The following is a 24573-nucleotide window of genomic DNA, read 5'->3' as shown; positions in this document are numbered from 1 at the left end:
CATCAGAGAATCTTGTTTCTCATGGCCTGAGTCCTTTAGGTGCCTTTTGGCAAACTCCAAGCGGGTTGTTTGTGCCTTTTACTGAGGAGTGGCTTCCGTCTGGCCACCCTACCATAAAGGCCTGATTGGTGGAGTGCTACAGAGATTGTTGTCCTTCTGGAAGGTTCTCCCATCTCCACAGAGGAACTCTAGAGCTCTGTCAGAGTGGCCATCGGGTTCTTGGTCACCTCCCTGACCAAGGCCCTTCTCTCCAGATTGCTCAGTTTGGCCGGGCGGCCAGCACTAGGAAGAGTCTTGGTGGTTTCAAACGTCTTCCATTTAAGGCCAGCTGTGTTCTTGGGGACCTTCAATGCTGCAGAAATGTTTTTGTACCCTTCCCCAGATCTGTGCCTCAACACAATCCTGTCTCGGAGCTCTACAGACAATTTCTTTGACCTTATGGTTTGGTTTTTGCTCTGACATGCACTGTCAACTGTGGGACCTTATATAGACAGGTGTGTGTCATTTCCAAATCATGTCCAATCAATTGAATGTACCACAGGTGGACTCCAATCAAGTTGTAGAAACATCTCAAGGATGATCAATGGAACCAGGATGCACCAGAGCTCAATCACAAGTCTCATAGCAAAGGGTCTGAATAATTATGTAAATAAGGTATTTCTGTATTTTTTTATACATTACATTACTAAACATCGGTGGAGTGCAACAGAGATTGTTGAGATTGTTGTCCTTCTGGAAGGTTCTCCCATCTCCAAAGAGGAACTCTAGAGCTCTGTCAGAGTGGCCATCGGGTTCTTGGTCACCTCCCTGACCAAGGCCCTTCTCTCCAGATTGCTCAGTTTGGCCGGGCGGCCAGCACTAGGAAGAGTCTTGGTGGTTTCAAACGTCTTCCATTTAAGGCCAGCTGTGTTCTTGGGGACCTTCAATGCTGCAGAAATGTTTTTGTACCCTTCCCCAGATCTGTGCCTCAACACAATCCTGTCTCGGAGCTCTACAGACAATTCCTTTGACCTTATGGTTTGGTTTTTGCTCTGACATGCACTGTCAACTGTGGGACCTTATATAGACAGGTGTGTGTCATTTCCAAATCATGTCCAATCAATTGAATGTACCACAGGTGGACTCCAATCAAGTTGTAGAAACATCTCAAGGATGATCAATGGAACCAGGATGCACCAGAGCTCAATCACAAGTCTCATAGCAAAGGGTCTGAATAATTATGTAAATAAGGTATTTCTGTATTTTTTTATACATTACATTACTAAACATCTGTATTTGCTTTGTCATTATGGGATGTAGAATGACGAGGAACAGGTTTGAATAAGGCTGTAACATGTGGGAAAAGTAAAGGGGTCTGAAAACTGTATATCAATTCAATTCAAGGGGCTTTATTGGCAGGGGAAACATGTGTTAACATTGCCAAGGCAAGTGAGGTAGATAATATACAAATATATATCTCTCCCTCTCTCTCTCTCTCTGTATATCTCTATCTCATGTCCCTCTCTGTATATCCTGTCTCTCTCTGAGTCATGTCTCTCTCTCTCTCTCTCTCTCTGTATATATTGTCTCTATCTGAGTCATGTCCCTCTCTCTCTGTCTCTCTCTCTGTATATATTGCCTCTATCTGAGTCATGTCCCTCTCTCTCTGTCTCTGTATCTATTGTCTCTCTCTGAGTCATGTCCCTCTATCTCTCTCTCTGTATCTATTGTCTCTCTCTGAGTCATGTCCCTCTCTCTCTGTCTCTGTATCTGTATATATTGTCTCTATCTGAGTCATGTCCCTCTCTCTCTCTCTCTGTCTCTGTATATATTGTCTCTATCTGAGTCATGTCCCTCTCTCTCTGTCTCTGTATCTATTGTCTCTCTCTGAGTCATGTCCCTCTCTCTCTGTCTCTGTATCTATTGTCTCTCTCTGAGTCATGTCCCTCTCTCTCTCTCTCTCTGTCTCTGTATCTATTGTCTCTCTCTGAGTCATGTCCCTCTCTCTCTCTGTGTATCTCTTGTCTCTATCTGAGTCATGTCTCTATCTGTATCTCTATCTGAGTCATGTCTCTCTCTGCATCTCTTGTCTCTATCTGAGTCATGTCCCTCTCTCTCTGTGTGTCTCTTGTCTCTATCTGAGTCATGTCTCTCTGTGTGTCTCTTGTCTCTATCTGAGTCATGTCCCTCTCTCTCTGTGTGTCTCTTGTCTCTATCTGAGTCATGTCTCTCTGTGTGTCTCTTGTCTCTATCTGAGTCATCTCTCTCTCTGTGTCTCATCTCTATCTGAGTCATGTCTCTCTCTCTCTGTATCTCTTGTCTCTATCTGAGTCATGTCCCTCTCTCTCCGTGTCTCTTGTCTCTATCTGAGTCATGTCTCTCTCTCTCTCTGTATCTCTTGTCTCTCTCTGAGTCATGTCCCTCTCTCTCTCTCTCTCTCTCTCTCTCTCTCTCTCTCTCTCTCTCTCTCTCTCTGTATATATTGTCTCTCTCTGAGTCATGTCCCTCTCTCTCTGTCTCTGTATCTATTGTCTCTCTCTGAGTCATGTCCCTCTCTCTCTCTCTCTGTATCTATTGTCTCTATCTGAGTCATGTCCCTCTCTCTCTCTGTGTATCTCTTGTCTCTATCTGAGTCATCTCTCTATCTGTATCTCTATCTGAGTCATGTCCCTCTCTCTCTCTGTGTGTCTCTTGTCTCTATCTTGAGTCATCTCTCTCTCTCTCTTGTCTCTATCTGAGTCATGTCCCTCTCTCTCTCTGTGTCTCTTGTCTCTATCTGAGTCATGTCCCTCTCTCTCTGTGTGTCTCTTGTCTCTATCTGAGTCATCTCTCTCTCTGTGTCTCGTCTCTATCTGAGTCATGTCTCTCTCTCTCTGTATCTCTTGTCTCTATCTGAGTCATGTCCCTCTCTCTCCGTGTCTCTTGTCTCTATCTGAGTCATGTCTCTCTCTCTCTCTGTATCTCTTGTCTCTCTCTGAGTCATGTCCCTCTCTCTCTCTCTCTCTCTGTATATATTGTCTCTCTCTGAGTCATGTCCCTCTCTCTGTGTCTCTACATCTCTTGTCTCTATCTGAGTCATGTCCCTCTCTCTCTGTGTGTCTCTTGTCTCTATCTTGAGTCATCTCTCTCTCTCTCTTGTCTCTATCTGAGTCATGTCCCTCTCTCTCTCTGTGTCTCTTGTCTCTATCTGAGTCATGTCCCTCTCTCTCTGTGTGTCTCTTGTCTCTATCTTGAGTCATCTCTCTCTCTCTCTTGTCTCTATCTGAGTCATGTCTCTCTCTCTCTCTGTATCTCTTGTCTCTATCTGAGTCATGTCCCTCTCTCTCTGTGTCTCTTGTCTCTATCTGAGTCATCTCTCTCTCTGTGTCTCTTGTCTCTATCTGAGTCATGTCCCTCTCTCTCTCTCTGTATCTCTTGTCTCTATCTGAGTCATGTCCCTCTCTCTCTGTGTCTCTTGTCTCTATCTGAGTCATCTCTCTCTCTGTGTCTCTTGTCTCTATCTGAGTCATGTCTCTCTCTCTCTCTGTATCTCTTGTCTCTATCTGAGTCATGTCCCTCTCTCTCTGTGTCTCTTGTCTCTATCTGAGTCATCTCTCTCTCTGTGTCTCTTGTCTCTATCTGAGTCATGTCCCTCTCTCTCTCTCTGTGTCTCTTGTCTCTATCTTGAGTCATCTCTCTCTGTGTCTCTTGTCTCTATCTGAGTCATCACTCTCTGTGTCTCTTGTCTCTATCTGAGTCATGTTTCTCTCTCTCTCTCTCTCTGTGTCTCTTGTCTCTATCTGAGTCATGTCTCTCTCTGTGTCTCTTGTCTCTATCTGAGTCATCTCTCTCTGTGTCTCTTGTCTCTATCTGAGTCATGTTTCTCTCTCTCTCTGTGTCTCTTGTCTCTATTTGAGTCATGTCCCTTTCTCTCTCTGTATCTCTTGTCTCTATCTGAGTCATGTCTCTCTGTATCTCTTGTCTCTATCTGAGTCATGTCTCTCTGTCTCTTGTCTCTATCTGAGTCATGTCCCTCTCTCTCTCTGTGTCTCTTGTCTCTATCTGAGTCATGTCCCTCTCTCTCTGTGTGTCTCTTGTCTCTATCTGAGTCATGTCCCTCTCTCTCTCTCTCTCTCTCTCTCTCTCTCTCTCTGTATCTCTTGTCTCTATCTGAGTCATGTCTCTCTCTCTGTGTATCTCTTGTCTCTCTCTGTATCTCTTGTCTCTATCTGAGTCATGTCTCTCTCTCTCTTTCCCTCTCTCTTTCTTGCTATGGTCAAGCTCTCTATCTCTGCCTCATGCTATTTTTCTCTACCTTTATCTCTGTCTCACTCCACCTCTCCCTCCTCCTCACCTCCTATACCTTTATCTCTGTCTCCCTCCTCCTCACCTCCTATACCATTATCTCTGTCTCACTCCACCTCTCCCTCCTCCTCACCTCCTATACCTTTATCTCTGTCTCCCTCCTCCTCACCTCCTATACCATTATCTCTGTCTCACTCCACCTCTCCCTCCTCCTCACCTCCTATACCTTTATCTCTGTCTCACTCCACCTTTCCCTCCTCCTCACCTCCTATACCATTATCTCTGTCTCACTCCACCTCTCCCTCCTCCTCACCTCCTATACCTTTATCTCTGTCTCACTCCACCTCTCCCTCATCTCCTATACATTTATCTCTGTCTCACTCCACCACTCCTTCCTCCTCACCTCCCATACCTTTATCTCTGTCCCACTCCACCTCTCCCTCTCCCTCCTCCTCACCTCCCAATACCTGTATCTCTGTCTCACTCCATCTCTCCTCACCTCCTATACCATTATCTCTGTCTCACTCCACCTCTCCCTCCTCCTCACCTCCTCTACCATTATCTCTCTCACTCCACCTTTCCCTCCTCCTCACCTCCTATACCATTATCTCTGTCTCACTCCACCTCTCCCTCCTCTTCACCTCCTCTACCATTATCTCTCTCACTCCACCTCTCCCTCCTCCTCACCTCCTATACCTTTATCTCTGTCTCACTCCACCTCTCCCTCCTCCTCACCTCCTATGCCTTTATCTCTGTCTCACTCCATTTCTCCTCACCTCCTATACCATTATCTCTGTCTCACTCCACCTCTCCCTCCTCCTCACCTCCTCTACCATTATCTCTCTCACTCCATCTCTCCTCACCTCCTATACCTTTATCTCTGTCTCCCTCCTCCTCACCTCCTATACCTTTATCTCTGTCTCACTCCACCTCTCCCTCCTCCTCACCTCCTATACCATTATCTCTGTCTCACTCCACCTCTCCCTCCTCCTCACCTCCTATACCATTATCTCTGTCTCACTCCACCTCTCCCTCCTCCTCCTACTCCTCCTATACCACCAGCACTCTCCAACTCCTCCATAATGTAATGACTTAAATACTTAAGCAGTGCTATGTGGGTGTGGGCAGGATTCAGAGAGCCTCTGAGCTCTGTGTCAAATTTATGTTGATTTCTTCCCTGTAATATTTCTTAAATACTTTTCTGCTTCTCAAAGGACATAAACATCTTGTAACTCCTACATGAAGAATCAAAAGCACTATCTCTTGACAGTCCTGTTGCAGCTGAGAATTTTCCTGCCAAAGCAGGAAATGAAAACTTGTAATGTATTTGAGTTTTAAAAAATGCTTCTAAAGTGAGTTATTTCCACTTTGAAATGTCAGATTTGATTTGCACTAATGAAAACTCTATAAACCCCTACACAAATGTCCATTAATAATAATTCAAATTTCCTGTTGCTGCAGGATTATTTTCGTGCTGTAGCAAACTGGTTCAAATTAAGCTCCTACATCTGTACTGGGGGATCCTGAACTCACTCGGCCAACGTTAAAATGGCCAATTACCACTAACGGAGATGTTAACATGAACATTTCAGGGTGGCCTAGTTGTGTCTGTATTAGTGGGCAGCAGCAACAGCAGTACGTACTCCTGTACTTTAGTTTAAACCCCCCAAAATAAAATCCCTAACTTCTCTGAAGGAAAACTTTCTTTGAGTAGTGAAGACATCGTTTAGGATGAGACAGTCAGAGAGCTAAGCAGCTGTACTAATTCTTCTAATCCTCTCTCTCTCTCTACCCCGTTCATCCCTTTCTCAGAGACCTGTTTTGGTCTCTTCGTTTCTCTCTTTAACTATATGTCATCATCTCTGTCTTTCTGTCTCTCCCTCTTTGTCTCTAGTTCTCTCTGTCCCCTTTCCTCTCCTCCTTTGGTCCATCTTTCAAGTCAGTCTCTCTCTCTATCCTTGTCTTTCCCCTCCTCCCTCTCCGAGGATGCTGTTGCCAGGGCTAAAGTGAAGTTAGGCTAATCTGAACTGATTACTGTAGTGACAGCAGTCCTCCCCCCGCCGAGCTCCAGAATCCCTCTCTCCCTCCCTGTCTTCCTATCATCAAAGCTGATTGCACCTCTCTTTGCAGAGCACCACTCGGGCCAGCCGTTAACCCTTCCCCCACCACATTTAGGCCCTCAGAGTTCTGATCTAAGATCAGTGTGGTCTGTTAGATCATACCGATTCAGATCAATATGGACAGATCCTAGATCTGCACTCCTACTCTTGAGTTGCTTTGTGGATTACAGGGGGGCCTTGGTCTCACAGGGAGTCAACGTGTTTTGTTCCACATTCAATCTAATTAACTAATCAACTGCTCGTCAAGCCCTTGATTTTATGAATCAAGTTTCACTCCCGCAGAGATATATTTACTGAAACAACAGGTGTATTTGGTGACGACAGAATCGGGGTTTTATTCAACCATGTTCCTGGAGCTCCTCAGTCTCAGGGTGTGCAGGCTTTTATTCCAACCCAGTACTAACACATCTGATTCACCCAATCAACTAAGTAAATCAGACAGTCAGTGAAGAATAGTGTGAGCTGTGTCATGCCTCGTTTCCTATTGGGTGACAGGAGAGGCCCTAGCTGTCTAATACCTGCAGCCATACAGCGACAACATCCATGCATCTTTCAGCTCCTCTCATCTTTCAGCTCCTCTCATCTTTCAGCTCCTCATCATCACATCTTTCAGCTCCTCTCATCACCACATCTTTCAGCTCCTCTCATCACCACATCTTTCAGCTCCTCTCCTCACCACATCTTTCAGCTCCTCTCATCGCCGCATCTTTCAGCTCCTCTCATCGGCACATCTTTCAGGTCCTCTCATCGCCACATCTTTCAGCTCCTGTCATCTTTCAGCTCCTCATCACCACACCAAAGCGCAGGGAAAGGTTGTGATTTATTAACAGAGTTGTTTTTCCTTCATATTACCCTGTGCATTAGTTCTATGTTTTTACACCACATCACGTTCAACAAAGACACACAAATCAAATCTCTCTGGTTATACAAACTGTTGTGTAGTCAGGAATGTACAACGCTATGAGATGATGCCTTTACACTGAATATTCACACTAGAATAAACAGAAAACCACTGGAGCTCTGTGGTTACATCACAGGATGTGAGTGGGCTGCAGGGCAGTGGGTGACCTCATACAGCAGCAGTCGAGGAGGCCTGAGAAACTGAGCTCTCTGCTCTAAGCACCACTTTAATTGGGAGTGGACCACCACAGACAGCCATCTTGGCTCATAGTGACACAGTAGCAGCCGTGATGAGTCATTCATAATTAGGACGAAGGAGACCCGTCACCCTTGATATGAGTGGAGAGTTAAGTTGGCCCTAACAGGCTAGACTGATCTAAAGGTCAGTTCTATGTTACTCTCCAGCTAACAGTTCTGATTTGGGAATGGGGAAAGCTGGATCCTAGATCTGTGCCTGGTGCAGTATTAGCCATTAGTCACCGGTGTTAAGTAGTGTTTAAAGAGACGTTGCCACCCACGATGTAGTGCTCGACACCCTCCCTACTGCAGGTCATCATTCATTATATAACACAACAGACGGATGATGTGGGCTCGGACCCTAACCGTAGGATTTGAGTACGCTGCTGCTATTCTTAACACCGTGAGGTGTGAGGACCCAGATTAAACCAATACTATTATTGGACTAGATGTTCAAAAAGGGGTTCAACATCCCATGACAGAAATAAAACAGGGAGGGGCCTAACTAAATTCATCCAATAGAAACTCTCATTTTTCATTGCATAAAAAAAAAAGGTTATGTTCGAAGTTAATGATTCCAGTTGTAAAATACTTTGCTACAGTTGAAAACAAACGAATACACCCTCTCTGGACATGAAGCACATTTAAAAAGGCTTCAAAATCCCATGTTTTAAGAGGCTCAAGAAAATGAGACAAAAGACCATTTTTATATTTTTCAGACAAACATTTTTTATTGTGTTACTGATTACAATTCGAAGTCACATATTCAACTGGAAAGAATAAGCATATTTTGTGATGTAAGAAAATAGATTACATTGACTGTTCAAAATGTGGTTTCATTCATCACACATGTTTAGATTGATTCAATGACACCGTATCAACATCCAGACCAGCTGAATATGTCGTCTTAGAGGAGTCAAGAGAAACAAACTAAATGAAAACAAGAGAACGACCCCACAATACACCACATGCCCATCAACGCAGTTCATCACACTAGTAGCAAGGATGAGCATCTTAAACTTTACATTTGACTCTGCTGCACTGATTGTGTCCCAAATGGCAACCTATTCCCTATATAGGGGTACTACTATAGACCAGAGCCCTATTCCCTATATAGTGGTACTACTATAGAAAAGGGCCTATAGAGAAAATAGATTGTCTCTATGCCCAGACTACTGGCTGGAATAATCAATACCATTGTTGTAATCCTGTTCCGTGTGGATTAGAGCATGACATCACTGATCAATACAATATTAAATCTGGAAGAGAGGTGAGAGATCAGATTGACCTGCTACAGCCACAGTGTATGTGTGTAATAATGCAGGGACCCTGTCCAACCTTGTTCCTGGAGAGGTACCCTCCTGTAGGCTTTAACTCCAACCCTGTTCCTGGAGAGTTTTTACACACCTGGTTCTAATAATTATCTTGTTGATAAACTGAATCAGGTTAGTTACACCTGGGGTTGGAGTTTAAACCTACAGGAGGGTCTCTCTCCAGGAACAGGGTTGGAGTTTAAACCTACAGCAGGGTCTCTCTCCAGGAACAGGGTTGGAGTTTAAACCTACAGGAGGGTCTCCCTCTAGGAACAGGGTTGGAGAGCCCCGGGGTGATGTGAATGGGGTCACTCCACAGTAAGAGGAGTTCAGTAGCGGTCGTAATGTGATGGTCTCTGGTTGTAGGAGTTGTATCTTCCAGACTGATGCCCACCACCACCCTGGCCGTAACGCCTGTCCCTGTCTCCCCCGCGGTCCCTATCCCCTCCGTGGTCCCTGTCTCCCCCGCGGTCCCTGTCTCCTCCCCAACCCCGGCCCCTGTCCCCTCCCCAACCCCGGCCCCTGTACCCGCCACGGTCCTGTGATCTGAAGAACAGAGTGAGGAAGAGAGAGAGAAAGAGATGTGGGGGGGGGAAGAAGAAAAAAAACATCAACCAAATGAACATGTTTTCCATCCCAGTAAACTGTAGAATGACATATCAGACCGGCAGCTATTGTTGTGCAGAAACACTTAATAATATGGTCGTCGTTAGCAGACCAATACTGTGTTAAATATATGAATGATGAAGAGACGAGACAGGGCTGCGTTCAGCAGATCAAAACGGTGTGCAACATTTAATTGAACAGAAACAGTGGTGTTCTGAACGACCCAATTGAAGAACCACACACGGTTGTGGTAGCACAGTAGGAGATGGTGTAAGGCAGGCCTGGGTAACTCCAGTACTCTGGGGGCTTGCTTGGGGGTCACACTATCCGCCCCCCCCCCCCCATCCACGGCTAACACACCTGACTCCAATAATCAGGATCTTCATTTTAGAATGCAATTTGTTTATATCAGGTGTGTTTCTAGGGATGGGGGGGGGAAAGTGAGACACCAAATAAATCAAATCGAATTTTATTTGTCACATACACATGGTTAGCAGATGTTAATGCGAGTGTAGCGAAATGCTTCCATGCTTGTCCACCTCCAATCAGGCTCCCCGAGGACTGGAGTTGCCCAGGCCTACTGTAAGGTGTATTTGCACTAGTTTAGAGATTTCAAGTGGTCACACACCCATATTAAAATCAGGCCACACTGCACCACCCTCACAAAACTAGAGCAACCATACCTCAGATTGTGGAGGAAACATGTTGTTCAAGTACAAACCGTCACACAATGTAGCAAACCGTTTAATGAGATGAACGCACCCAGTTAGCTAGCTAGTTAAGGTCGTTGTTGTTTACCTGTTGTCTCTGCCCCGGTTGTTTCCACCTCCACGCCCTCCCCAGTCCTCTACCAGTGGCGGGGGGTTGGCGGGGCGACTCACGTACTGCTGGTACTCCGGGTCCTGGAGAGAGAACCGGTGGGCAAACTGCTCCTCATAGTTAGGTGGCGTTTCTGGACCATCTGTCATTCTACAATGAGAGAAATACCAGATAGTCACTACTTTTTTTAAAACATCTTTAGAAATACCGGGAAAAGGCCGTGGATTTGCTTCACACGTGTTGTTGCTAGCTAGCTGGCCAGCGGTTTTCCTTTTTTTGCAACAAACGAAACGTTTTTGCAACATAATCCAAATAATGAATAGACCCCAGATTCGGTTGACGTAATCAACTATCCGGGAAACGTTATTTGGCGAACGAAGTTACTTTCACTTTTCTAACAAAAGCCATGTAGCTAGCTAGATATATCCGAGTATTGCATAGCTGCGATGCAGCCAAGATAACTTTAGTTTTGACATTGTTGTAAAAACTATTGGTTACATCACAGCTAAGTATGGCATACAATAGGAACCGGTGAAGACAAAATGTAAGAAATTACCTGTAAATTGTATTTATTCAGCAGACAGCTTCGACATGTACGACTGGACAAAATGTTGACAACAAGAATGCCACGGCAAAAAACGTCCCTCTAGGAACACGCTACCGATATCAATTGGTTCCGGAATATCACGCGTCCGCCTTTCCCCCCCCAGAAATAGTCAACACATTTTATTTAAATATTTCGCCAACTATTTGCAACAAACCTTTTCCACATATTACTTAAGTGTGAACAATCGACATCATCAGAAGTACGTCAAATAATAAAAACTTGATATTGAACCCCTGATGGTTGCAGAGAATCAAGTCAAGCATCTGCCACCTGAAGTAAATTGGCGTGGGATGTGACTTGAGGTGGTGGTCAGCTCAACGAGGCCTGAGTCAGAAAAAGACAGCCGAAAACCAGCCTCGTCTCCATCGACATGTAAGTGCTGAGAATTGTAGGTTAATAGTAGGTTAGCCTATGCCAATTAGCCTATGCCTACCTGCATTATGTGGTAATTTTGGGCCTAGGTCTATCACTGCAGAATTACATCAATGCAAGAGTATTTGCACAGTTTGAAATAAACACATTGTTTCTTGTGAAGAGCATATTTAATTGCATGTCACAAAAAGGCCAAAATTCCACTTTTCTCTCTCACGTTTCCCCTGAGAATAGGTTATGAAATAGACCACAGTGTAACTTCATATCCCAGGCTCTTAGAACGCTGTAGAAAGGAGATCATTGTGTGGGAGGCAGGACTGTTGAGAGCAGGTGGACGCCGCACTGTGTCGCTACTGCTGCTCTCTGCCTGCCTCTCACGAAACACTAACCCATTGGGGAGAGAGCTGAGAGCGCAGATCCGAGGCAAGGCAACTCCAGCGCAGCAGTCAAGGAATATTCAGCGAACATCATAACTTATTATTTTTTGAAAGCACAGCGTTTATCAGCTTTGCGGCTGCGGATAGAAGACGCGGAACGGGTGGGATCGTCACCGAGTTGTCACCTCGTCTGAATAAATAAGTTAGGCTAATGAAATGGCATTAGGTTTTTCTGTGTACGCTTGACTATCAGGAGAATCGAAACGCCGCTCAGCTCGCGAGGGAGTGCAGGGATCATATTTCCCTACTCTCTGTGATCGCATTACTTGCTCGCAGCCGATACCCTGGAATGGACTTATCCAATAGCTAATGCCAAGACTGGATCTATTTTAATAACATTGTTTTTAAAGACACTGCGTTTTTTTAAAGTTCGCTTCTTCTAACCTTTTTATAATTGAAGGGTTGTCCCAAAACTCCGCGGCAATGGGGTAAGTATAGAAGGCACAGAAATGGTTTTCCTCTGGAGCGCATGTAATGTTATGACACCTGCTTTCTGACTATCTAAAACGTCAGTTATGTGTTTGATCTGTATGCATAGGCTACCCTACACTTGTTGGGGGGAGGGGGGGTTAGAATAGAATGGGTGAATAATTAATCGTAACAATAATCGTTTCAAAAGCTTGTCTTGGCATGGAAAGCGTCCCTGCGCGCGGTGTGCGCGCACGGCTCGCCCGAGGTGATACGGTGGAGAATGCCTCCCTCTCCAAACCATTCAGCGTGATAGCTTATCTCCGAAACGTGTCTGATAGCATACGAGTCTTGTTGCCAGAGAGAGACGCACATTTTTACAGTTTACCAGGACAAGGTGCAAAACATGGTTCCCATGTAGAACTATTGTCAACAACAACAACAAAAAAGCCAAGCAAATTTCACTTTATGATTGACATATCTTGATTCCTTAGGAAGCCTATAGGCTAATGACAAATAGTACTATTTTCAACCTCTTAGAACTGAACGAGACGCATGTTACTCTCCTCAGTTATTTGCTACATCGTACAGATAGCCTAATGTGCCGTAGACCTATAGGAGAGGATATCCTATATGGAAGTGCGTACTGCATAGGCACTTAATTCTGTCTGTTGTTATTATCAGCCCTATTTTACAGCATGAACTTTTATAGTGCAAACACTGTTATGTCAGTAAGAGAAGACCGGTGGAATCCTCCAATCAGAGGAGATCTGTGTGAGGAGGGATCGCCTTCACGCTGCTGGCTCAGCTAGCCTGGCTGGACTCGGCAGGTGGAATCTTCCCCGTCATTGCCTCCAGCTCTGTTCTGCTGTGGGAGAATAGAGGTGCCAGAGTCAACTGTGCCCACGCATGAACAAGCCGCAGCAAAGCAAACAGAGAGAGAGGGGGTGGGTGGGGGCAGTGTGTGTGTGGGATGTGATGCCCACAGGGATAGAGGGAGTCTCCTCCTATACAGCTCTGTACATTAGAGATACAGTGGGAGAGGGGGTGGGGGGCAGTGTGTGTGTGTGATTTGATGTGATGCCCACAGGGATAGAGGGAGTCTCCTCCTATACAGCTCTGTACATTAGAGATATTGTTAAACAAATTATTCAAGCTCTGTCAGTGTCAAGTCTTGCCATAGATTTTCAAACCTATTTTATGTCAAAACTGTAAGTATGCCACTCAGGAACATTCAATGTCGTCTTGGTAAGCAACTCTACTGCATATTTGACCTTGTGTTTGAGGTTATTGTCCTGCTGAAAGGTGAATTCATCTCCCAGTGTCTGGTGGAAAACAGACTGAACCAGTTTTTCCTCTAGGATTTTGCCTGTGCTTAGCGCCATTCCATTTCTTTTTATCCTGAAAAACTCCCCAGTTCTTAACAATTATAAGCCATACCCATAACATGACGCAGCCACCACTATGCTTGAAAACATGGAGAGTGGTACTCAGTAATGTGTTGTATTGGATTTGCCCCAAACATAACACTTTGTTTTCAGGACAAATAGTTTATTGCTTTGCCACATTTTTTTTGCAGTTTTACTTTAGTGCCTTATTGGTCTTTGTAGTGGAATCTGTGTTGGAAATTCACTGCTTGACTGAGGGACCTTAGAGATAATTGGATGTGTTGGGGTACAGAGATGACATAGTCATTCAAAAACATGTTAACCACTATTATTACACACAGACTGAGTCCATGCAACTTATGTGACTTGTTACACACATTATTTTTTACTCCTGAACTTATTTAGTCTTTGGCATAACAAAGGGGTTGAATACTGATTGACTCAAGACATTTCAGCTTTTAACATTTAAAAAAAAAATGAATTAGTAAAAATGTCTAAAAACACAATTCCACTTTTCACATTTATGTATTCCATTTGAATCCATTTTAAATTCAGACTATAACGCAACAAAATGTGGAAGGTCAAGGGCTGTGAATACTATGTGAAGGCTCTGTAATAGATGTGTTGAAGTTGGGTTGTTGTGGTTGTTTAGCTTCATGGTTACAACGACCCTCAGCCTTTCTCATCTGATATCAGTCATCTCAACTGTTTTACTCTGAAGCTTTTTATTTTGTGGTCTGAGCATTGAGATTCAATTATCTTGATATAGACGATATATAAATAAATGCATGCGTATTTAGATGGAGAGGTAGGCTACTTTATAAATCCCAGAGGGGAACATGTCAAATCATATTGAATATTTAGAATGATTTATCTTGGTCTCCTTCTGCATCTGGCCTTTACCACCTCACATCAAGCAGCTGTCTGTTGGCAAGGCATCTGGCCTTTACCTCCTCACACCAAGGCATCTGGCCTTTACCTCCTCACACCAAGGCATCTGGCCTTTACCTCCTCACATCAAACAGCTGTCTGTTGGCAAGGCAACTGGCCTTTACCTCCTCACACCAAGGCATCTGGCCTTTACCTCCTCACACCAAGGCATCTGGCCTTTACCTCCTCACATCAAACAGCTGTCTGTTGGCAAGGCAACTGGCCTTTACCTCCTCACACCAAGGCATCTGGCCTTTACCTCCTCACACCAAGGCATCTGGCCTTTACCTCCTCACACCAAACAGCTGTCTGTTGGCAAGGCATCTGGCCTTTACCTCTTCACACCAAGGCATCTGGCCTTTACCTCCTCACACCAAGGCATCTGGCCTTTACCTCCTCACACCAAGGCATCTGGCCTTTACCTCCTCACACCAAGGCATCTGGCCTTTACCTCCTCACACCAAGGCATCTGGCCTTTACCTCCTCACACCAAGGCATCTGGCCTTACCTCCTCACACCAAGGCATCTGGCCTTTACCTCCTCACACCAAGGCATCTGGCCTTTACCTCTCACACCAAGGCATCTGGCCTTTACCTCCTCACACCAAGGCATCTGGCCTTTACCTCCTCACACCAAGGCATCTGGCCTTTACCTCCTCACACCAAGGCATCTGGCCTTTACCTCCTCACACCAAGGCATCTGGCCTTTACCTCCTCACACCAAGGCATCTGGCCTTTACCTCTTCACACCAAACAGCTGTCTGTTGGCAAGGCATCTGGCCTTTACCTCCTCACATCAAGGCATCTGGCCTTTACCTCCTCACACCAAGGCATCTGGCCTTTACCTCCTCACACCAAGGCATCTGGCCTTTACCTCTTCACACCAAACAGCTGTCTGTTGGCAAGGCATCTGGCCTTTACCTCCTCACACCAAACAGCTGTCTGTTGGCAAGGCATCTGGCCTTTACCTCCTCACATCAAGGCATCTGGCCTTTACCTCCTCACACCAAGGCATCTGGCCTTTACCTCCTCACACCAAGGCATCTGGCCTTTACCTCCTCACACCAAGGCATCTGGCCTTTACCTCCTCACACCAAGGCATCTGGCCTTTACCTCCTCACACCAAGGCATCTGGCCTTTACCTCCTCACACCAAGGCATCTGGCCTTTACCTCCTCACACCAAGGCATCTGGCCTTTACCTCTTCACACCAAGGCATCTGGCCTTTACCTCCTCACACCAAGGCATCTGGCCTTTACCTCCTCACACCAAGGCATCTGGCCTTTACCTCTTCACACCAAGGCATCTGGCCTTTACCTCCTCACACCAAGGCATCTGGCCTTTACCTCCTCACACCAAGGCATCTGGCCTTTACCTCTTCACACCAAACAGCTGTCTGTTGGCAAGGCATCTGGCCTTTACCTCCTCACACCAAACAGCTGTCTGTTGGCAAGGCATCTGGCCTTTACCTCCTCACATCAAGGCATCTGGCCTTTACCTCCTCACACCAAGGCATCTGGCCTTTACCTCCTCACACCAAACAGCTGTCTGTTGGCAAGGCATCTGGCCTTTACCTCCTCACACCAAGGCATCTGGCCTTTACCTCCTCACACCAAGGCATCTGGCCTTTACCTCCTCACACCAAGGCATCTGAATCAAACATGTCTTAACACTTAATATGAAGCCATGCAGCTGCAACAACTAGTGTTGACATGTCATCGTGACTAGACACAGTCATCAGATTATTATGGGTGTGTGTGTGTGTGTGTGTTGAATCAGTACCTAGGCTGACATATCAAACAGTATTTAATATAACAATGACTGAATCCGATGTGTTTGGGTGCAGTGTGACGTGAGAAGGTTCAGTTCATGACTGAGTTTCCGTGCTCAGTGAAAGGAGAAGGATGTTGCTATGTTTTCTCTTCAGAGAGAGATCGTCATGAGGGTAGTCTTGGAATGTGTAAGGAACCAGTCTAGCACATCTGAGTCATACTCAAGACACAGTACTGTACCAACTCACCCAACCGGTCTGGGCTTTAGGAACTAGGCGTTCTGTGTCAGTGTTTCCCCTAGCTCAGTCATTTTCCAGGCGGGCCCCGCAAAGACCCCCCCCCCCCCCCCTAAATCACCCCTCAGTCAACATCTAGGTCCTCCTTAACCTGATTTTTAAACTGAGAACCAACTTGAAGTCAACTTATATTTTAGTCTGGGACTAACAGTGAGGTGGTGGGAGAAAGACAGTAGTGTGGTCTTATGTCATTCTGGGAGTGGTTGCTGAAACTACCTTACTGCAACATCATCATAACACAGACCTGGAGGAAGGTCGCACCACCTGTCTCCTGTTGATCCCACTCTTCCTTGTCATTCATCACACCTTCTTACTGTAGTTTGACTTTCACCTCTCTCCTGTTGATCCCACTCTTCCTTATCATTCATCACACCTTCTTACTGTAGTTTGACTTCTACCTGTCTCCTGTTGATCCCGCTCTTCCTTATCATTCATCACACCTTGTAATTCATTCATCACACCTTGTAATTCAGTCATCACACCTTGTAATTCAGTCATCACACCTTGTAATTCAGTCATCACACCTTGTAATTCAGTCATCACACCTTGTAATTCAGTCATCACACCTTGTAATTCAGTCATCACACCTTGTAATTCAGTCATCACACCTTGTAATTCAGTCATCACACCTTGTAATTCAGTCATCACACCTTGTAATACAGTCATCACACCTTGTAATTCAGTCATCACACCTTGTAATTCAGTCATCACACCTTATTAACCACTGAGTGTAAGAAACATTAAGAACTCTTCCCATGACAGACTGACCGGGTGAAAGCTATGATCCCTTATTGATGTCACTTGTTAATTCCACTTCAAATCAGTGTAGATGAAGGAGAGGAGATGGGTTAAAGAAGGATTTTTAAGCCTTTAAGCCTTAAGACTGGTAGTAGGTGCCAGGCGCATCGGTTTGTGTCAAGAACTGCAACTCTGGTGGGTTTTTCACGCTCAACAGATTGGTCCACCACCCAAAAGGACATCCAGCCAACTTGACACAACTGTGGGAAGCATTGGAGTCAACATGGGCCAGCATCCCTGTGGAACGCTTTCAACACCTCGTAGAGTCAACATGGGCCAGCATCCCTGTGGAAGGCTTTCGACATGTTCCTAATGTTTTGTACACTCAGTGTATAGTCTGTTTTCCTTGTAATTCCTAGTCATCATCACACCCTCTCAATATGTAGCCCCAAAGCCAATTCCTATTTTGACCGCCTTTCCTTCCAGTTCTCTGCTGCCAATGACTGGAACGAACTGCAAAAATCACTGAAGCTGGAGACTCATCTCTCCCTCACTAACTTTAAGCACCAGCTGTCAAGAGCAGCTTACAGATCACTGCACATGTACTAGCTTACCTGGTTAAATAAAAACGTCTGTTCCACCTGTTCTCCTTGTAGGTCAAGTTCAGGAATGTGTCATTAAACATTTCCTGTTCAAAGTAGTCAGGATCTGCAGAGGAAATAATCTAGTTTGATACTGGTGTCAGTAGTGAAGCTCAATACCTTGGACAATCTAGTTTGATACTGGTGTCAGTAGTGAAGCTCAATACCTTGGACAATCTAGTTTGATACTGGTGTCAGTAGTGAAGCTCAATACCTTGGACAATCTAGTTTGATACTGGTGTCAGTAGTGAAGCTCAATACCTTGGACAATCTAGTTTGATACTGGTGTCAGTAGGGAAGCTCAATACCTTGGACAATCTAGTTTGATACTGGTGTCAGTAGTGAAGCTCAATACCTTGGACAATCTAGTTTGATACTGGTGTCAGTAGGGAAGCTCAATACCTTGGTCAATCTAGTTTGATACTGGTGTCAATAGGGAAGCTCAATACCTTGGACAATCTAGTTTGATACTGGTGTCAATAGGAAGCTCAATACCTTGGACAATCTAGTTTGATACTGGTGTCAGTAGTGAAGCTCAATACCTTGGACAATCTAGTTTGATACTGGTGTCAGTAGGGAAGCTCAATACCTTGGACAATCTAGTTTGATACTGGTGTCAGTAGGGAAGCTCAATACCTTGGACAATCTAGTTTGGTACAAGGTATTGAGCTCCCCTACAATCTAGTTTGATACTGGTGTCAGTAGTGAAGCTCAATACCTTGGACAATCTAGTTTGATACAAGGTATTGAGCTTCACTACTATCTAGTTTGATACTGGTGTCAATAGGGAAGCTCAATACCTTGGACAATCTAGTTTGATACTGGTGTCAGTAGGGAAGCTCAATACCTTGGGACAATCTAGTTTGATACTGGTGTCAGTAGGGAAGCTCAATACCTTGGACAATCTAGTTTGATACTGGTGTCAGTAGGGAAGCTCAATACCTTGGACAATCTAGTTTGATACTGGTGTCAGTAGGGAAGCTCAATACCTTGGACAATCTAGTTTGATACTGGTGTCAGTAGGGAAGCTCAATACCTTGGACAATCTAGTTTGATACTGGTGTCAGTAGGGAAGCTCAATACCTTGGACAATCTAGTTTGATACTGGTGTCAGTAGGGAAGCTCAATACCTTGGACAATCTAGTTTGATACTGGTGTCAGTAGTGAAGCTCAATACCTTGGACAATCTAGTTTGATACTGGTGTCAGTAGTGAAGCTCAATACCTTGGACAATCTAGTTTGATACTGGTGTCAATAGTGAAGCTCAATACCTTGGGACAATCTAGTTTGATACTGGTGTCAGTAGGGAAGCTCAATACCTTGGACAATCTAGTTTGATACTGGTGTCAGTAGTGAAGCTCAATACCTTGGACAATCTAGTTTGATACTGGTGTCAGTAGGGAAGCTCAATACCTTGGACAATCTAGTTTGATACTGGTGTCAGTAGGGAAGCTCAATACCTTGGACAATCTAGTTTGATACAAGGTATTGAGCTTCACTACTATCTAGTTTGATACTGGTGTCAGTAGGGAAGCTCAATACCTTGGACAATCTAGTTTGATACTGGTGTCAGTAGTAAAGCTCAATACCTTGGACAATCTAGTTTGATACTGGTGTCAGTAGTAAAGCTCAATACCTTGGACAATCTAGTTTGATACTGGTGTCAGTAGGGAAGCTCAATACCTTGGACAATCTAGTTTGATACAAGGTATTGAGCTTCACTACTATCTAGTTTGATACTGGTGTCAATAGGGAAGCTCAATACCTTGGACAATCTAGTTTGATACTGGTGTCAGTAGGGAAGCTCAATACCTTGGACAATCTAGTTTGATACTGGTGTCAGTAGTGAAGCTCAATACCTTGGACAATCTAGTTTGATACTGGTGTCAATAGGGAAGCTCAATACCTTGGACAATCTAGTTTGATACAAGGTATTGATCTCCCCTACAATCTAGTTTGATACTGGTGTCAGTAGTGAAGCTCAATACCTTGGACAATCTAGTTTGATACAAGGTATTGAGCTTCACTACTATCTAGTTTGATACTGGTGTCAATAGGGAAGCTCAATACCTTGGACAATCTAGTTTGATACTGGTGTCAGTAGGGAAGCTCAATACCTTGGACAATCTAGTTTGATACTGGTGTCAGTAGGGAAGCTCAATACCTTGGGACAATCTAGTTTGATACTGGTGTCAGTAGGGAAGCTCAATACCTTGGACAATCTAGTTTGATACTGGTGTCAGTAGGGAAGCTCAATACCTTGGACAATCTAGTTTGATACTGGTGTCAGTAGTGAAGCTCAATACCTTGGACAATCTAGTTTGATACTGGTGTCAATAGTGAAGCTCAATACCTTGGGACAATCTAGTTTGATACTGGTGTCAGTAGTGAAGCTCAATACCTTGGACAATCTAGTTTGATACTGGTGTCAATAGTGAAGCTCAATACCTTGGGACAATCTAGTTTGATACTGGTGTCAGTAGGGAAGCTCAATACCTTGGACAATCTAGTTTGATACTGGTGTCAGTAGGGAAGCTCAATACCTTGGACAATCTAGTTTGATACAAGGTATTGAGCTTCACTACTATCTAGTTTGATACTGGTGTCAATAGGGAAGCTCAATACCTTGGACAATCTAGTTTGATACTGGTGTCAGTAGGGAAGCTCAATACCTTGGACAATCTAGTTTGATACTGGTGTCAGTAGTGAAGCTCAATACCTTGGACAATCTAGTTTGATACTGGTGTCAGTAGGGAAGCTCAATACCTTGGACAATCTAGTTTGATACAAGGTATTGAGCTTCACTACTATCTAGTTTGATACTGGTGTCAATAGGGAAGCTCAATACCTTGGACAATCTAGTTTGATACTGGTGTCAGTAGGGAAGCTCAATACCTTGGACAATCTAGTTTGATACTGGTGTCAGTAGAGAAGCTCAATACCTTGGACAATCTAGTTTGATACTGGTGTCAATAGGGAAGCTCAATACCTTGGACAATCTAGTTTGATACAAGGTATTGAGCTCCCCTACAATCTAGTTTGATACTGGTGTCAGTAGTGAAGCTCAATACCTTGGACAATCTAGTTTGATACAAGGTATTGAGCTTCACTACTATCTAGTTTGATACTGGTGTCAATAGGGAAGCTCAATACCTTGGACAATCTAGTTTGATACTGGTGTCAATAGGGAAGCTCAATACCTTGGACAATCTAGTTTGATACTGGTGTCAGTAGGGAAGCTCAATACCTTGGACAATCTAGTTTGATACTGGTGTCAGTAGGGAAGCTCAATACCTTGGACAATCTAGTTTGATACTGGTGTCAGTAGGGAAGCTCAATACCTTGGACAATCTAGTTTGATACTGGTGTCAGTAGGGAAGCTCAATACCTTGGGACAATCTAGTTTGATACTGGTGTCAGTAGGGAAGCTCAATACCTTGGACAATCTAGTTTGATACTGGTGTCAGTAGGGAAGCTCAATACCTTGGACAATCTAGTTTGATACTGGTGTCAGTAGTGAAGCTCAATACCTTGGACAATCTAGTTTGATACTGGTGTCAATAGTGAAGCTCAATACCTTGGGACAATCTAGTTTGATACTGGTGTCAGTAGTGAAGCTCAATACCTTGGACAATCTAGTTTGATACTGGTGTCAATAGTGAAGCTCAATACCTTGGGACAATCTAGTTTGATACTGGTGTCAGTAGGGAAGCTCAATACCTTGGACAATCTAGTTTGATACTGGTGTCAGTAGGGAAGCTCAATACCTTGGACAATCTAGTTTGATACTGGTGTCAGTAGGGAAGCTCAATACCTTGGACAATCTAGTTTGATACTGGTGTCAGTAGGGAAGCTCAATACCTTGGACAATCTAGTTTGATACTGGTGTCAGTAGTGAAGCTCAATACCTTGGACAATCTAGTTTGATACTGGTGTCAATAGGGAAGCTCAATACCTTGGACAATCTAGTTTGATACAAGATATTGAGCTCCCCTACAATCTAGTTTGATACTGGTGTCAGTAGGGAAGCTCAATACCTTGGACAATCTAGTTTGATACTGGTGTCAGTAGGGAAGCTCAATACCTTGGACAATCTAGTTTGATACTGGTGTCAGTAGGGAAGCTCAATACCTTGGACAATCTAGTTTGATACAAGGGATTGAGCTCCCCTACAATCTAGTTTGATACTGGTGTCAGTAGGGAAGCTCAATACCTTGGACAATCTAGTTCTAGGGAAGCTCAATACCTTGGGACAATCTAGTTTGATACTGGTGTCAGTAGGGAAGCTCAATACCTTGGACAATCTAGTTCTAGGGAAGCTCAATACCTTGGACAATCTAGTTCTAGGGAAGCTCAATACCTTGGACAATCTAGTTCTAGGGAAGCTCAATACCTTGGACAATCTAGTTCTAGGGAAGCTTGGAGATGCATTTTAAAGGGGACATGTGTAACTTGTCAAACAAAACCCACGGAACAAACCGTTCCATTCCAGCCAGTCAGAGTACAGCTCAGTCCTGCCTATTCAATACTGTTAAACACAAATTAAACTACAGATTGTGCCTTTTTTACAGTTGAATGTGTGAACCAGACATGGGAGCACAGCCTTGTAATGTCATGAATCATAATGCAATGACACAATAGATTTATAGTATTGATAGTGTTCAGAGGACTGTTGATAAGGGGGGCAGATGAGTGTGGACATATTGATCTTTAGTGGTGTTGGTCCTGGCCTTGGTTTCCCCTTCAGGCTGGGGTTATAGATTAACTACGGTGTCTCTCTCTCTCTCTCTCTCTCTCTCTCTCTCTCTCTCTCTCTCTCTCTCTCCTCTCTCTCTCTCTCTCTCTCTTCTCTCTCTCTCTCTCTCTCTCTCTGTCTGTGTCCCCCCCCTCTCTCTCTCTGTCTCTCTCTCTGTCTCTGTCTCTGTCTCTCTCTCTCTCTGTCTCTCTCTCTCTCTGTCTCTCTCTCTGTCTCTCTGTCTCTCTGTCTCTCTCTCTCTCTCTCTCTCTCTCTGTCTGTGTCCCCCCCTCTCTCTCTCTGTCTCTCTCTGTCTGTGTCCCTCTCTCTCTGTCTCGCTCTCTCTCTCTCTCTCTGTCTGTGTCTCTCTCTCTCTCTCTCTCTCTCTCTCTCTCTCTCTCTCTCTCTCTCTCTCTCTCTCTCTCTCTCTCTCTCTCTCTCTCTCTCTCTCTCTCTCTCTCTCTGTCTGTGTCCCCCCCCTCTCTGTCTCTCTCTCTCTGTCTCTGTCTCTCTGTCTGTCTGTCTGTCTGTGTCTCTCTCTGTCTCTGTGTGTCTGTCTGTCATGTTTTGCACTACAGTAAACTATATATAGTCGTGATGGAGGGGAATTGATAGTTACATATCGCAATGTTATTTTGGACGATATTATATAGATACTTTGATTGATACTTGTATTTATTTATTTGACTAGGTAGCGTTAGCTAGCGCTAGCCGGTTGTACCTGCACCAAAACTCTGGTATTTTTCATCCTATATCTATTTCTCCATATTATTAAATAGTGAGCCAACATGTTTTCAGCACTTTTATTTCCCTGACTGATCCAAACTCATGTTCTCATGCTCTCTCTGGTCCCTCTGCAGCAGATATATAGTGAGTAATATTTCCCTGACTGATCCAAACTCATGTTCTCATGCTCTCTCTGGTCCCTCTGCAGCAGATATATAGTGAGTAATATTTCCCTGACTGATCCAAACTCATGTTCTCATGCTCTCTCTGGTCCCTCTGCAGCAGATATATAGTGAGTAATATTTCCCTGACTGATCCAAACTCATGTTCTCATGCTCTCTCTGGTCTCTCTGCAGCAGATATATAGTGAGTAATATTTCCCTGACTGATCCAAACTCATGTTCTCATGCTCTCTCTGGTCCCTCTGCAGCAGATATATAGTGAGTAATATTTCCCTGACTGATCAAAACTCATGTTCTCATGCTCTCTCTGGTCCCTCTGCAGCAGATATATAGTGAGTAATATTTCCCTGACTGATCCAAACTCATGTTCTCATGCTCTCTCTGGTCCCTCTGCAGCAGATATATAGTGAGTAATATTTCCCTGACTGATCCAAACTCATGTTCTCATGCTCTCTCTGGTCCCTCTGCAGCAGATATATAGTGAGTAATATTTCCCTGACTGATCCAAACTCATGTTCTCATGCTCTCTCTGGTCCCTCTGCAGCAGATATATAGTGAGTAATATTTCCCTGACTGATCCAAACTCATGTTCTCATGCTCTCTCTGGTCCCTCTGCAGCAGATATATAGTGAGTAATATTTCCCTGACTGATCCAAACTCATGTTCTCATGCTCTCTCTGGTCCCTCTGCAGCAGATATATAGTGAGTAATATTTCCCTGACTGATCCAAACTCATGTTCTCATGCTCTCTCTGGTCCCTCTGCAGCAGATATATAGTGAGTAATATTTCCCTGACTGATCCAAACTCATGTTCTCATGCTCTCTCTGGTCCCTCTGCAGCAGATATATAGTGAGTAATATTTCCCTGACTGATCCAAACTCATGTTCTCATGCTCTCTCTGGTCCCTCTGCAGCAGATATATAGTGAGTAATATTTCCCTGACTGATCCAAACTCATGTTCTCATGCTCTCTCTGGTCCCTCTGCAGCAGATATATAGTGAGTAATATTTCCCTGACTGATCCAAACTCATGTTCTCATGCTCTCTCTGGTCCCTCTGCAGCAGATATATAGTGAGTAATATTT

The 24573-nt window shown here is 44.4% G+C and overlaps 2 protein-coding genes across 5 annotated transcripts in view; one reads left to right on the top strand and one right to left on the bottom strand.

Annotated features, from left to right (window-relative positions):
* Positions 1 to 8223: 8223 nt before the first annotated feature.
* Positions 8224 to 10944, bottom strand: ramac (RNA guanine-7 methyltransferase activating subunit). The gene is made up of 3 exons (XM_020479408.2): positions 10815 to 10944; positions 10238 to 10408; positions 8224 to 9379 (listed from the first exon to the last, which is right to left on the bottom strand). The coding sequence occupies exons 2-3, from the start codon at positions 10405 to 10407 to the stop codon at positions 9163 to 9165; spliced, it is 387 nt and encodes a 128-aa protein (XP_020334997.1). The 5' UTR covers position 10408; positions 10815 to 10944; the 3' UTR covers positions 8224 to 9162.
* Positions 10945 to 11036: 92 nt separating this feature from the next.
* Positions 11037 to 24573, top strand: part of LOC116371818 (homer protein homolog 2) — a 109711-nt gene continuing 96174 nt past the window's right edge. For 2 of the 4 annotated variants that reach the window (XM_031820879.1, XM_031820877.1), the window contains exon 1: positions 11037 to 11237. In XM_031820879.1, coding sequence (XP_031676739.1) covers positions 11236 to 11237 — 2 coding nt within the window. In that variant the 5' untranslated portion in view covers positions 11037 to 11235. Of the gene's footprint in view, positions 11238 to 11566; positions 12103 to 24573 lie in introns of those variants that run through there. The other 2 variants (XM_031820876.1, XM_031820878.1) reach the window with 2 other exon arrangements.

The sequence above is a fragment of the Oncorhynchus kisutch genome, unplaced genomic scaffold, assembly GCF_002021735.2.
Source record: "Oncorhynchus kisutch isolate 150728-3 unplaced genomic scaffold, Okis_V2 scaffold3717, whole genome shotgun sequence".
NCBI classification, from domain to species: domain Eukaryota; kingdom Metazoa; phylum Chordata; class Actinopteri; order Salmoniformes; family Salmonidae; genus Oncorhynchus; species Oncorhynchus kisutch.
This window is presented reverse-complemented; position numbering and strand designations above follow the sequence as displayed.

Coding starts and splice junctions, on each gene's coding strand:
- ramac (XM_020479408.2), bottom strand. CDS start 10,407: ATGACAGATGGTCCAGAAACGCCACCTAACTATGAGGAGCAGTTTGCC. Junction 9,380..10,237: donor AACCGGGGCAGAGACAACAG/GTAAACAACAAC, acceptor TCTGTTCTTCAG/ATCACAGGACCGTGGCGGGT.